This window comes from Lissotriton helveticus, chromosome 5_1 (assembly GCF_964261635.1).
Source record: "Lissotriton helveticus chromosome 5_1, aLisHel1.1, whole genome shotgun sequence".
Lineage (NCBI taxonomy): Eukaryota > Metazoa > Chordata > Amphibia > Caudata > Salamandridae > Lissotriton > Lissotriton helveticus.
This window is the reverse complement of record NC_136065.1, coordinates 1,566,082,937-1,566,096,308: the sequence shown is the minus strand read 5'-3', so window position 1 is coordinate 1,566,096,308 and position 13,372 is coordinate 1,566,082,937. Positions and strand designations below refer to the sequence as shown.

The 13,372-nt window shown below is 43.8% G+C and overlaps 1 protein-coding gene across 4 annotated transcripts in view; it reads right to left on the bottom strand.

Annotated features, from left to right (window-relative positions):
- The window catches only part of ATP2B4 (ATPase plasma membrane Ca2+ transporting 4), a 941,067-nt gene that overhangs the window by 66,455 nt on the left and 861,240 nt on the right, over positions 1 to 13,372 (bottom strand). For all 4 annotated transcript variants that reach the window (XM_078644684.1, XM_078644683.1, XM_078644686.1 and 1 more), the window contains one exon: positions 2,295 to 2,506. In XM_078644684.1, coding sequence (XP_078500810.1) covers positions 2,295 to 2,506 — 212 coding nt within the window. The remainder of the gene's footprint in view (positions 1 to 2,294; positions 2,507 to 13,372) is intronic.

Genomic DNA, 13,372 nt, shown 5'->3' with positions numbered 1-13,372 from the left:
AGGCAGACTTATTATCCATTTGTGACTCATTTCTTTGTCAAATCTCTGCTCCTGCCTCTTCTGTGCACGCACGCACATACACACGTACACTCTGCTCACACAGCCCTCTGTGCTCCCTGACCCCTTAGCTCACACAATTGTCCAATCTGCTCAATGCCCCATCTGAACACTCACTGCCCTCTCTAGTTTCTGCCTGAGTTGTACGGTATGTAGCGCACAGCAGAGTGATATTATAAACCTTTTCAATGCTTGGTCTGCCGTGCAACATAGCTTGAAGTAATAAAGAAAGCGATATGGCGCTGCTTAGCGCGTTTGTTAACTTTAAGTCTTTACACTGCAGAGCGGGCTGCTGTGCAACATGGCTTAAAGTAAACAGGGAAAAAACACTAAGATGCTCTCAACTAGTTTTAAAGCCATGTTACACACAGTGCTTAATTTGTAAAATAATAAGTGCCAGCTCCCTGACCAGGAGGCCACTGCAGGTTACACCACCCATTTGGCCCATCATCGCTGCCAATTACGGTACCAAAACAACTACTAACCATCTCTCTCGCCTGCAAGTGCAAAAGTTCAAATTATTCCAGGTCCCCAAAAGCTAAAGGAATGGCTGGGGAGGCAGGTGTTAATATTTTTTAATATATATTGTATTCATAAACAACTATTATTGTGCTCATCTCTAAATTAGATGAGCAGCGCCACCCTGTGGCAGAGTGTCATAAGTGTGGTGAAAACAATTAAGTGCTGGTGCAGAGCACTGGAAAACAAGCAATGGCATAGCCAAAAGGCCTGGCTTTTGGGGCCTTATAAGTATTTAGTTATGCAGCACAATATCTTTGGTGCAACAACATCAACTGTTGCATGGCTAAACACTTATGAGGTCCCAAAGGCCTTGATGCCTTCGGGTTAAGTTGCGCAATATAAATCCAAATTCATTCATTCATTCAAAGGCGAGACCTATTGGCAATGCCTATGATTGTTATATCATGCATAGGATCTGGCTAGGAACACTGAAATGTTTATGTGCCCATTTGTGTCCACCCACAGTTATGTTTGGAGAATTTGTAATTAGTGGATATTGTTGCAGCTTACATTTGTCTGCAAGAGGAATTTCACCTAGGAAAGTCATAATGGTTCCCTTTTTCCACGTGGAGTGTGTCCTAGGCACAGAGTGTAGTGTGTTTTGCTTTGGAATAGTGAACCTGAACTTTGGGACAATGAATCTGGTGAGGTCTGCTTTGGAAGCTGGCCAAAGTGGAGCAGGCCAAAAGCTAAAAGGAGCTGCTTGGTCATCCTAAAGAATTTGAGATAGTCAATGTATGATGTAAGGGCTCTCTCTTTCACATCTCAAGTGATTAAGGCTATTTCTGTGAAAAACTGAGATTGGGGGGGGGGGGGGGGGGAACTTGTCAAAGCAATAGCTTAATTGACCTAAAAAGGAGAGAGACCTTAAGGTAGAAAACGCACTTGTGTTGTAAGGATGACCCAACCTTTAGAAGAGCCTAGAGCTGCATTTTATTAAGTGCCCCCAGTCTAGCGCTTCAGTGACAGATGGCCTTTTTTTCACAAGAAGGCGTTGAAGGTCAGACAGGAGGACTTCACAGTGGTCCTTCAGTAGACAAGAGTTCACAAACCCGATACTGGGCCAACCTATAGAACTTTTTATAGCAATTAAAGCATAATGTAAATGGCTTATTTTCCATACCTTTTCCCACACAAGTCATTCTTCTATGACCTGTCACTGAGCTCCTAGATCTTATTTGGTTCTGGAGTGCTGCTGAAGTGGCCAACACTCGCAGGAAAATTCTGTGTGTAGATGTTAACTTTCAAGTGTCTTGATGTTGAATTTGAAGAACTGTAGCACAATGGTCCAGGAGCAGCCTGACATACATCTAAATCTGATTGTGGGGGAAAAAACGAATCTGTGGTGGAGTCTGTCAGGTCAGGTATTTCAAGTCACCTGAAAACTCTACTTCAAAGAAAAGCACCTTACATATCAACCCCCAGCACTAAGGAGCAGAATTTATATCAGCACATGATGCAAAGAGGGATCTTTACAGAAACAGTGTTTTCTCTTTGATAGGTGCTCTTCAGTAGGCCCTAACGCAGAGATTAATAGGTACCCAGTATACGATACTACTGAGAATACTAAAAGAGATCCATTATTTCAAGATTGAGTGGTCAGATTTTCAGAGGGGAAAGCACTAAATCAAACATCTCATCCCACATTTTATGCAATACAGAATGAGTATAGTCGTTGAAATGTGAGAGCCATCCCACAGTCCACAAGTCCATACCTGACTGGCAAAGGTCCCCAGCACCACTGAGCAGAAAATGGGGTTGCGGAAGATGCTTTCGAAAACATTGCGCTCCCCATGGATCTTTCGAGCATTGATCTCATTGAAGAGCTGCATAAGAACAAAGGTGTTGAAGACAATGGTGTAGTGCTCTGACGGAGGTGCATGGAGAGGGGCATCCCGTCCACTGTCTATGTTAAAAAACTTTTCACCTGCAAGAAGGCCAGAGAAGACAACTAGTGAGCAGAGTATGCAAATAAAACATCACTTTCATAGAACTCTTGCTAGTAATCATCTCACTCATTGGAGAATTAATAAGGCACCAAGTGATCATTGTGGAGAAGGTCGTGGAAAAGGATGTTCTCATCTACATCCAAAATCTGAAATTATAGAAAAAGGTAACCAATGACCAGGAAAGATTGCAAGGGTCTTAATATCCCGGAGCATTAACTACAAATATCACAAACTGGGAAATGCAAAAGAAGGCAACAGGTAAGTAGGCCATGTTCAGAGAATGTCAGTATCACAGGGTCAGTAGCAAACATGTCAAACAATGTGTACTGGGGAAAACAACTAATAAGTAGGCAACACTCAGATGACATCAGGGGCACATCATATGTACTATGTGTTAAATAATGAGGACCTGGAGAAGACAACTGCAAACATGGTCAGGCTCATAGGACATCAGGACCACAGTGTTTCAACAACAAATAATGGGGATTGGAAAAGGAGACCACTGGTGCATAGACTAGGTTCAGTGGATGTCAGGGGCACAGAGTGCACTGCAAATATATAAAACAATTACAGACTGGGAAAAAAACTGGTGATCTGGCTAGGCTTAAAATTTATCAGGTTCATAGTGCAAATCGTGGATGACAAACATTTTCATCAATAAATGAGGACTTGACAAACAATTTGTGGGAATTGCAGGCTTCAAGGATGTCACAATACAGAATTCAGTGTGGTCTACAAACAAAACAGCCAATAAATCTGGTAGGAGAAAATGACACTCGGTGAGCAGCATGAACCTCGGGGTCAAAGTTTGTGAACCATGAACCTCTCTCTTACTGAGTACTAGACAGCCAGTACACAGGACTGGCCTTAGTGTCCCAGGGAACACATGAACAAACTTCTTAATATTTGACGCAATGGTTGTAGAATAAGGTATGAAATTCATAGAAACTTTGTTATATGGTCAAACCTGGTTATTCATTTAAAAGAAACTTTACCCATCTTGTGGAATCGAAATATTCTTGGAAAACTAACATTTTACACTGCTGATTAACTCAACCCTAACACATTTTGTTGTAGGCAAAATAATATGTCCATCCCAGAAAACTGACCTTAGGCGAGAGTAAGTGAAGTATTCTAATACTGTGAAGTCTTCTGCAAACACTTTGTAAAGTCGACTCCATTAAGGGAACTAGAGCCAAAGTTTAGGAAGAGGGTTAAGTTGGACATTGTGGAAATCCATATGATGTGGTGGATATGAACCAGTTAGTTATCAGTAACAATAGCTTTAAAGCTTGAAGCTCTTCTATATTCAAATGCTATGTTTTTTTCCACAACAGTGTCTAGGTCCGGAAGTATAAGCAAAAAAAAACAAAAAAAAACGTTTTATCTTTGGGTGTTGACCACACGCAGCCAGTACAACTCAGATGTCAACTCTTACCCCAGAATGCCTTAATACAAAATTTTAGATTCTATCTACTCTTTTCCTGCTGATTTAAACACAAAACGAAGTAGCAGGGTGGCAGGTAAATCCGCAAAACTTTTGTTACAAGCAAGAAAGAGGTTTCCTCATAGACTGAGCCTATTCAGAGTAACATGCTATGCATAGGTTAAGTGACAGGATTTAACCCCTTTGGAAAAAGACTATGAAGAAGAGACGTGCTCAAAAATAGTTTCAATATTCTGATCTACCTAAGCCTCAATTTGAGATTAAACAACTAAACCGTACCTGATAAATGTACCATTGGATGACCACATAGAAGCTATGCAGATGTCCTTAATGTCAACTTTCTCCATTACACCTAATGTTTTGCTCTATTTGTTTTGTTGAACAAGCCTTTGGGTTACCTTCAAGTGTCTTGTTAACTAAAGAGTAACAACTGAAAGGTCTGGACAATCCTCCTTATAATGAACAAGTTACTTACTTTCGGTATCGCTCTGGTAGATAATTATCTAACAAACTATTTTTCAACTTTTAAATTCCCCCAAGCGCTAGGCTGTATCTGGAACTGTTCTCAGGTACTGCTCATGCATGCCAGTAGTGGGGCAATCGGTCACCTCTGTGAACTTCTGGAAGTGCTGTCACAGAGTTAGTTATAGGTGCCACAATTGCATGCTTATGTTGGTTTGCAACCAAGCATTCTGCACCCTTATAAGTGGAGTGCCCATAATAGATTGAGATCAGTGACAGTGTGTAAAATGTAACTTAGGACCTTAATAACAACCAGAAAGCTACTCTACAGAAGGGGGTGTAAGAAAATGAGTTACTAGTTTGGAGAGGGTGCAAGTCCATCCCATGTAAAGTCTGAAATCTTATTTGGTCCAACACACATGTCCAGTAAATAAACTTGGGTTCATATCTTGGTAGAGAAAACAAGCTTAATCTAAGAAAATGAGTGTAAAGTTTTTCGCTGAACCAAAAGTAATAAAAACTCAAAACAACTCAATAAAAATCCCACAACCTATTTCTGAACAGAGAAGATTTTAATAAGAAATATGACACCAAATGTATTGAAATCCAATAAGGTGGACCAGAGATACATTTTTCCACCTTCCACCAAGGGTCATGAATTGAAAATACTTGAAGCTCACTTACTCGCCTTGCAGAGGTAAGGGCAAGAAGGAGTGCCATTTTCCAGGAGAGAAATTTAATATCAGCTCTGTGCATCGGCTCGAAAGGATGTTTCATAAGCAGAGCAAGAACTGTGTTGAGTTGCCAAGTAGGAGGCAGAGACTTTACAGGAGGGAATGTCCTGAATAAGCCTTTGAGAAATTGTTTAACCAATCTACTACACCAAAGAGAAGGGCCTGCAGAAGATCTGTCACCAAATGGATGAAAAGTAGCTGCTTAAAACTAAACACGACAAAACAGAATTACTCATCATGAGCCCATACCCAGACACCTGGAACCACACCTGGTGGCTCACCGCCCTCAGCAGCACACCCGCCCCCCACAGACTACGCACGCAACCTTGGAATCATACTAGACGGGAAACTCAAAATGGACCACCAGATCAACTCAGTCACATCCTCCTGCTCCCACATCCTCCGCCTCCTACGTAAGACCTTCAAATGGATCCCCCTCGGGCTCAGAAAAACCATCACCCACGCCCTCATCACCAGGAGACTTGAATACGGCAACGCACTATGCCGGAATAAACCAAAAACCTCACCCGCAAGCTACAAAACATCCAGAACGCCGCCGCAAGACTGGTACACAACTTAACACAACACTGCCACATCTCCAAACACCTCGCACACTTCACAGGCTCCCCATCGAGGCAAGAATCACCTTCAAGATCCTCACCCACGCACACAAAGCCCCCCACAACACAGGACCAGCATGCCTCAACAGCCGAATCAACTTCGACGCACCCCAAAGAACCCTCCGATCAGCCCAGCTCTCCTACGCCGTGGTTCCAAAAAGACCAGATCAGGAGGCCGCTCCTTCTTCCTCGCGGCCGGTACATTAACTGCCCTACCGCTACACCTCTGCCAGACATCACTACCCGTATTCATGAGAAACCTCAAAATCTGGTCTTCGACAGACCCCCTCCTTGATGGACTGGAACCCTCACCAAGGGGGTATGCTGTAGAATATAGCAGAGCCTTGGTAGCGTCATCATTTTAAAGAGACGCCGTTCCCATGAGAGAGAGCGGGAGCGTACACCCGTGACTGACGTATGCAGTCAAGCAACTTATTTGGGGTCCAAGATTCCTATACAATAACTCCTTCTGATGCCTTGCGACGTGGACCCCCAAATATTTAAAGTCCTCTAACACCACTGGAGCCGAGCACCGCAACGGAACTCTGGGGGGAAATGTGAAAAGATCACCGACTTTGACCAGTTAATATTATATCCTGAGTAGCTTCCAAAGAGCTAGAAAAATATGAAGCACTTGCGCTATTGAGTAGTAGGGTCGTGCCAAGTATAGAATAATATCATCAGCGTATAGGGAGATGCGCTCCTCCCATCCCCCGCGCCTTTATTTTCCAGATCATGGGATCTCTCCTGATCCAGTGTGCCAGCGGTTCCAGCGCAAGAGCAAACAAGAGCGGGGACAGGGGGCACCCCTGCCTCGTACCTCTCTGTAGCTGAAAGGATCTAGAAAGTGCCCCGTTAACTCACACCCGCGCCGTACGCATCACATACAAGGGTATGACCCAGCCACAGAAAATGGAACCAAAACCCAACCTCTGAAAGACCATAAATAGGTATGGCCATTCGATGCAGTCGAAAGCCATTGAGAAGCCCAGCGCCATCAATGCCGTCTGTTGGGATTCGTTATCACTAGTCATGTGCAGCACCCCATACAGTCTCCATAGGTTGTGCTTGGTACTTCTACTGGGCATGAACCCAGATTGGTCCACATGTACCAGGTCCGCAATCCCGGACACCAGCCTGTCCGCCAAGGTCTTTGCCAGGACCTTGGTCACCACGTTAGTAAGAGAAATAGGGAGTATGATTGCGGCCTGCCTCTTGTATATCTCAACCGGGAGCCCATTGGGACTCAATGCCTTTCCTCATTTAAGGGAGCCCAAGGCTTTAGCCAGCTCTTCCATCGTGAGGTCCGCTACTATTTGTTGGGTCGCCTCCAGGGGCACCATTGGTAAGTTGAAATCCTTCACGAACTCTGCACAATCCGCTTCTGACCTTATGCATACCTATGCATCGACTCGCTCAAAGTGCACAGCAAAGGCTCCTGCTATGTCATTGCTGGTGGACTTCAGCACCCTTTTCCCATCACGTACCCCTGTCACCCAGGGTCTATCTCAGTCGCGTCTCTCCAGCCACCCAAGCAGCCTTGTCTTTAACATCGTATACGCAATGCTGTGTGGCCAGCGTGTAGGCCCTTGCCTCGCATTCTGTCAGGACCCGAAGGTCCTGTTGTTTCAAAGCCAACCTGTGGCTCGATTTTGCGCACTAAGCAGTCACAACATCACTCTCCATTTGGCGTATTTCTTGTTCTATTTGTCTAATCTGCAGAGTCTCCCCTTTTTTCTGTGCTCCAATCGCCACAAAGTACCCCACGGTATCTGTCCATGTATCTGTGATTACAAGGGGCAATGTGTTATGCACCAGGATTCCCACCCCCCATGCCCCTGGTGTAAACCCGGAGTGAGCTACCATTTTGTAGCCAAAACGATCTAGAGCCTTACATTTGCTGCCCCTCAAATGCGATTCCTGAATCAAAACATCTGGGCAGTGTTTAATATAGTTCATCACCAGTGTGCGCTTGATCTTGTGCCCAAGACCGTTCACGTTCGAGGACCAAATCTTCATACTAGCTGGGTCTTTCATGATTGGTGTTTGGGCTTATAGCAATGAGGTGTGCCTACTCCATTGTCATACTCTGTGTCGACCACCTGTAGCTGTTGGATATCAAGGTCTTGAGCATATCTCCCCTCCCCTTTAAACAAAACAAACCACAAACCCAACGCCCCCCTCCCTGCATTCCTGCTAGGTGAGTCCCCAACCTCCCATCTCCCAAACGTGCAGAGTGCCTGTCGGCGAACATGTACAGGAAAAAACATTTCTGAGAGGTCGTGGACTAGCCTCCCGCGTAAAGTGATCTCTGACTACTGACTGGGATTATAAGCCCTTTATCTAAACCTTGCAAGGCCCTTTGCCCTAGAAATCCCACCTACGGCTCAGCTGCACCCCTGAGTATAAAAGCAAAAAGTTTTGGCGGGGCATGTATCACAATAGTATGTTCAAGCGGTCTAGTTCCCCAGTGTCCGGGGGGGGGGGGCAGCATATCTCCCACCCTCCCTCCCTGGATTACCAGGCACTCCACGTAGTGTGCACCAAAGAGAGTGCAACTCAGTTCCACCATATGGAAGGGTGTCTCACAAGTTACTCAGCTGTCCTTTGCCGTTGCATCTGGCCACTGGGTGACCCTTCGACCTCCTGTTCAAGCTCCTCACTTCCTTGCTCGTCCCAGACCGCCTTTTCCCTCCTCTGTGGCACACAGTGCGCCAGCCCTCCAGCCAGTCTCTTGCATCCGCCGGCGTGTCGAAAAAGGATGCTTTCCCTCCATCAAGAATTTTAAGCCTAGCTGGAAAAAGCATCATGTACTGCACGTTCTGCTCCCTGAGGGCTCTTGTAACTACATCAAAGGAGCGCCTCTGGCGCTGGACATGCAACGTGAAGTCTGGGAAAAAGCGGATAGTCACATTTTCATGTCTGAGGTCTCCATGCCTCCTTGCCGCTTGCAAAATGGCATCTCTATCCCTAAAATTTAGGATACGGGCGATGATTGTGAGTGGGGGCGCCCCGGGGCAAGGCTTGCCTCCCAGACCTCTGTGGGCCCGCTCCACTGAGAAGAACGTCGACATACGTTTTGGCTTTAGGTGGTTCAGGATTAGGTCTTCCAGAAATATGTCCATTGCCAGCCCCTCCATTCCCTCCGGCACCCCCTCTACACGAATATTGTTGCGCCGGGCCCTTTCTTCCTGGTCTTCAAGCCTGACGTAAATGTCAGCTTGATTCTTCGTGAGGATTGCAATTTGGTCTTCGAGGCGTTTTGTTTTAGACTGTAGGCTCCCAATGTCCACCTCTGTCGTGGTGACTTTCTCTGACACTTTGCGGAGTAAAGCTTTGGCTTTAAAGTACCCTTCAGTTCTTTAATGCCCATCATAATGTCTTTCAAGGATGGGGCTGGGCTCTGGTCGCCTGTTTCCTCGTGTGGACCCCCTCCTACTGCCCCTTCCTCGTGGCCCATTGCCACTGTATAATTGTCTATTTGATTGGCCAGTCCGGGTCCTGGCACTTTATTACGGCCCATGGCCTCTTCCGTTGGGTAACTAGTGTGGTGCTCAGGGGCTCCGGGCGTCTCAGCCCCATCTCCGCCCGGCCCCAGGTATCTCCCCCTGCACAGGGGTCAGCAAGGAATGGGCCCTCTTCAATCGATGGGTGGCAGCGCCACGCATTCCTCACTAGTCCGCTGAGTAACTGGACAACTCCAGGCCCTACTGGATCCTCCCTCACAGCCCTCTATAGAGAGTCCATGCCCCCCATATTTTCTCCCATTTGCGAGGGCATTCATGACTTTGATATACCAGTTGATCCGCTTTGTGGCAACAGTCAATATCACACAAACTTATTTATAATCATATCCAGGGTACCTAGTAAATAAAAAGGAAACCTTTTGGGGTTACTGTGAAATATTTTTAGGAAAAATATTCAGAACCCTACTGTTAACCAGAAATGTTTAAAAGGAACTCCCGAATAGAGGGTAAGTCCACCAGGGTAGTATCTACCTACTATGACATGGGTAGGTCACCAAGGACGTCATGTCACAATCAGTGGGTGAGTTACCTTCATATAATTCTTGTTAAATTCCTGCAAACCGAGTATGGTAAGTTGAATACCACTCTTTGGGTATAAAAGTACTTAGCACATTTTGTGTCAACAGAATTAAGGACCTATCAATATCTAATTCAATCACTGAATATCCCTCCACTAGTCCTAAATAGTGGGAGGTGGAAGCTAGCAGTTTATGCATATGACATTATGATGTTTACTCATCAACCCCCTTTAGCCATTCCAGCAACTGAAAAGGAGGTCACACAGTTTGGTGCACTTTCCAGTTATCTTCAAAATATAACTACAATCTACCATCCAAAAGAATACACCACAGATTCAAGTTATGTACCCTCAGGACCCTATCTTGGGGTTAAAACCTCTTTACATTTGGATGAACTGTTTCAATTGAACTAAGTACCGTGGAGATCTTCTACCTCAAGGTTGTCGAAAAGGAACAGACTTCCATTTGGATTCAGGGCAGCTGCAACCTCATTAAAATGACAATACTACCAAAGCTTTAGTGCTTATTCCATGCCATGCCTCTTCTTGTTCCAACCTCTTTCCTACTAAAAGAAAAGTCTTCAAATCCAATTTTATTTTGCAACACAGCAAGGGGCATGCAGGAAAGTGTTACCGATTACCAAAGAGCAATTTTTTATGATTCGCTATTTAGTAATCGCAAACAGCTATGTACAAGTGTATGTTTTTTGCGATTCCCAGTGGGTTGAAAAAAGGCCTACCACATTAATATTCATGAGTGAGGTCTGTTTGCGACCCATAGAGAATCACAAAAAATACAGAGATGGTGGCCTGCTGGGATCAACAGACCATCATGTCTGTGACTGCTTTTCAATAAAGTAATGTTTTTTTTTATGCAGCTTGCTTCTTTAAAAAAAATTTTTTTTTTTAAATGGAAGTTTTGTTTTCATCTTTTAAGATTGGGCAGTGTTCTGTGGAATCACTGCCTGCTCTTAAATTTTTTTTTAACCAACATTCACTTGCGAATGAGTTATCACCTACCTGAAGTAGGCAGTAAAATGTGGAAGTTTTGTGACTGCATTTTGGTCATGTAACATTCACACACACCATTGAGTTTCAGTCTTAGGGATGCCCTAAACATGCCCCTTCCTAATATCGAATCGCAAACCCAATGTGCAATTTAGTAAAAGGTTACTGTATCGCAAATTGGGACTCTGTACATTAAAGAATTCCTTTTTTCATTCGCAAGCAGCCCGATTCTTTGAATTGGGATGTTTGCGAATGAAAAAAAAGCTTTGCACATTTGGCCCGAGGTGTGGAATAGCAATTACACAACTTCATCTCCCTCTCCTACAGGGGGGTTGGGCACTTCCTTCTATTAGACTCTATTATTGGTTGTCTTTCACTTCAAGGCAATCACAAGTAATAGAGCTTTCAAAAGTTCCATGGCCCTTCCAGGACTTCTATTTGGATTTAAAATCAGTTGGAGGCTTTTTTGATCCGCCTACTTGAAAACTATGAATTTGAAACACTCAGTATATGTTTATATCTAGTCACTCACTGCATGTACATTTGAAATACCCAAATGCACACGCCATACTGGTCTTTGGTACAATCCATCCTTACTGAGCTTTTCCCATGGATCAATTCCATTCACATGGTAATAAGTTCACTTACAAAACTTTGGGCAGCTTTAAGATGAGCGTGTCTTTCAACCTTTCACCACTCTAGCCCCCCAATATTGTACTCCAAGCACACATTTATTTTAAGTATGTACAAATCTGTGACTATTTTCGTTCTGTTCCTAAAAATGAATTACATTTGATACAGATGAAGTTTTGGAATTGCTAGCTACTTCAAATTATAGGGATTAATATGTAAAATATCGATTTGTATAGAAGAGACAAGCAGATGCATTGCAACTTACAGCTCATATATGGACTACAACAGTAACCAGGTAACTAAAGATGAGGTATCAACAAGCATTGCTAATAGCCATATGAATCTAAACCGATCTTTGGCTAAAATGTCACCATAACAATCCTCCTGATATTACTGTCTGAGAGGACAGCTGCATTACTTTGTTCAAGATCATTTTATATTAGCCTGGGTCCTCTTCACTAGGGCTAAAGGTGTTTATATTGTGGTGTATTTCCGAGGCAAGGTGCATTTTTACTAACAAATCTTCAGTGACTATCAATTGATCATGAGAGAGTAAATGGACTCCTTTTTTCACAGGGATGAGCAGCCCTTGAATGCATGAGAAATACATATGAGCATTTTATACCGTACGTCTGAATGTGCCACAAGAATAAAAGAAAACTATGAAGAGCCAAAGCAAGATATAAAATACAAAGCAAACAAAATTCATATTAAAGGTCTTATGAGACCATAGATTTAAACCTCAAAAAAGGTGAATGAGCTTATAATCAATGATGTGTGGGATTAAATACATAATACAAGGGGAGGTGACCGTTATGGTTTAAGCAACAAACCGTAAGAAATCAGTTACTTGCCTGTAATTATGATTTTGCAGCTTGAAACTCTTGAATGCCCATGCTTTGCACAATCCCACCATCTAGTGATAGGAATGGAAGTATTTTCATTGTCTTCCAAACGTTGTTAGTTTCAAGATTAGGAGTCAACATTGGCAGAGCCCCTATATGAAGTCGGCCTAAATCCCACATTGCCCATGTGAGTGCTCACCATGTTAGACTATTTTGTTTTCCTTCGACAAACCTCCTGCTAATGGCAGGCTGGTGGGTCTCCTGCAAATAGGAATTCAAGCTGCAAAACCATATTTACAGGTAAGTAACTTTTCTTTTGCAGCACACACTCTTCTAGATTCACATGCATTGCACAGATTATGCAGCAGTATTAGAGGAAGTAGAGTAAAAAATGTTCTTCAGTAGCACCTGCCCCACCTCTAATTATTTGTGTGAGTCTAAGACCACACAGTAATGTTTTGTAAATATATATTGAGAAGACCAAGTGGCTGCTGCCCTACATATATTCTGTACAGAGATGTCTGTAAAAGGCCATCATTGTCCCCTTATTCCTAGTGGTGTGTGCTTTTGGTTTGCCATGCAGCAATTTGTTCACTAAAGAGAAACACAGTTGGATAGTTTGTACAATCCATAAAGCAGTAGTGTTATTTGAGACAGCTGTCCCAAGAACCTGAAGTGGCCTACAAAGAACTGTTATGTTTTCCTAATGCTGGGTGTCACTTGTTTGGAGTACACGGCTGCCCTTCTGTGTGGTGTAGGGCCCTTTACTACAGTGTCTGTAGGCTTCTGGAAGAAAGCTGGTATGGTGACAGTATCGTTTATGTGAAAAATGAATTGGCTTTGGTAAGAAATGGATGTGTACTCATTATTACTTTATCCTCGTCTATAACTATGTAGGACTCCTGTACCGATAGTGCCGGTCTCTCACTAATCCTCTTCAGCGAAATGGTTGCTACTAAGACCACTGTCTTCAGTGTAAGATGTCAGAGTGTTGCTTTATGTGTTGGTATAATGCTTCCAAAACGAAGTTTAAATTCCACTCTGCTGGGAA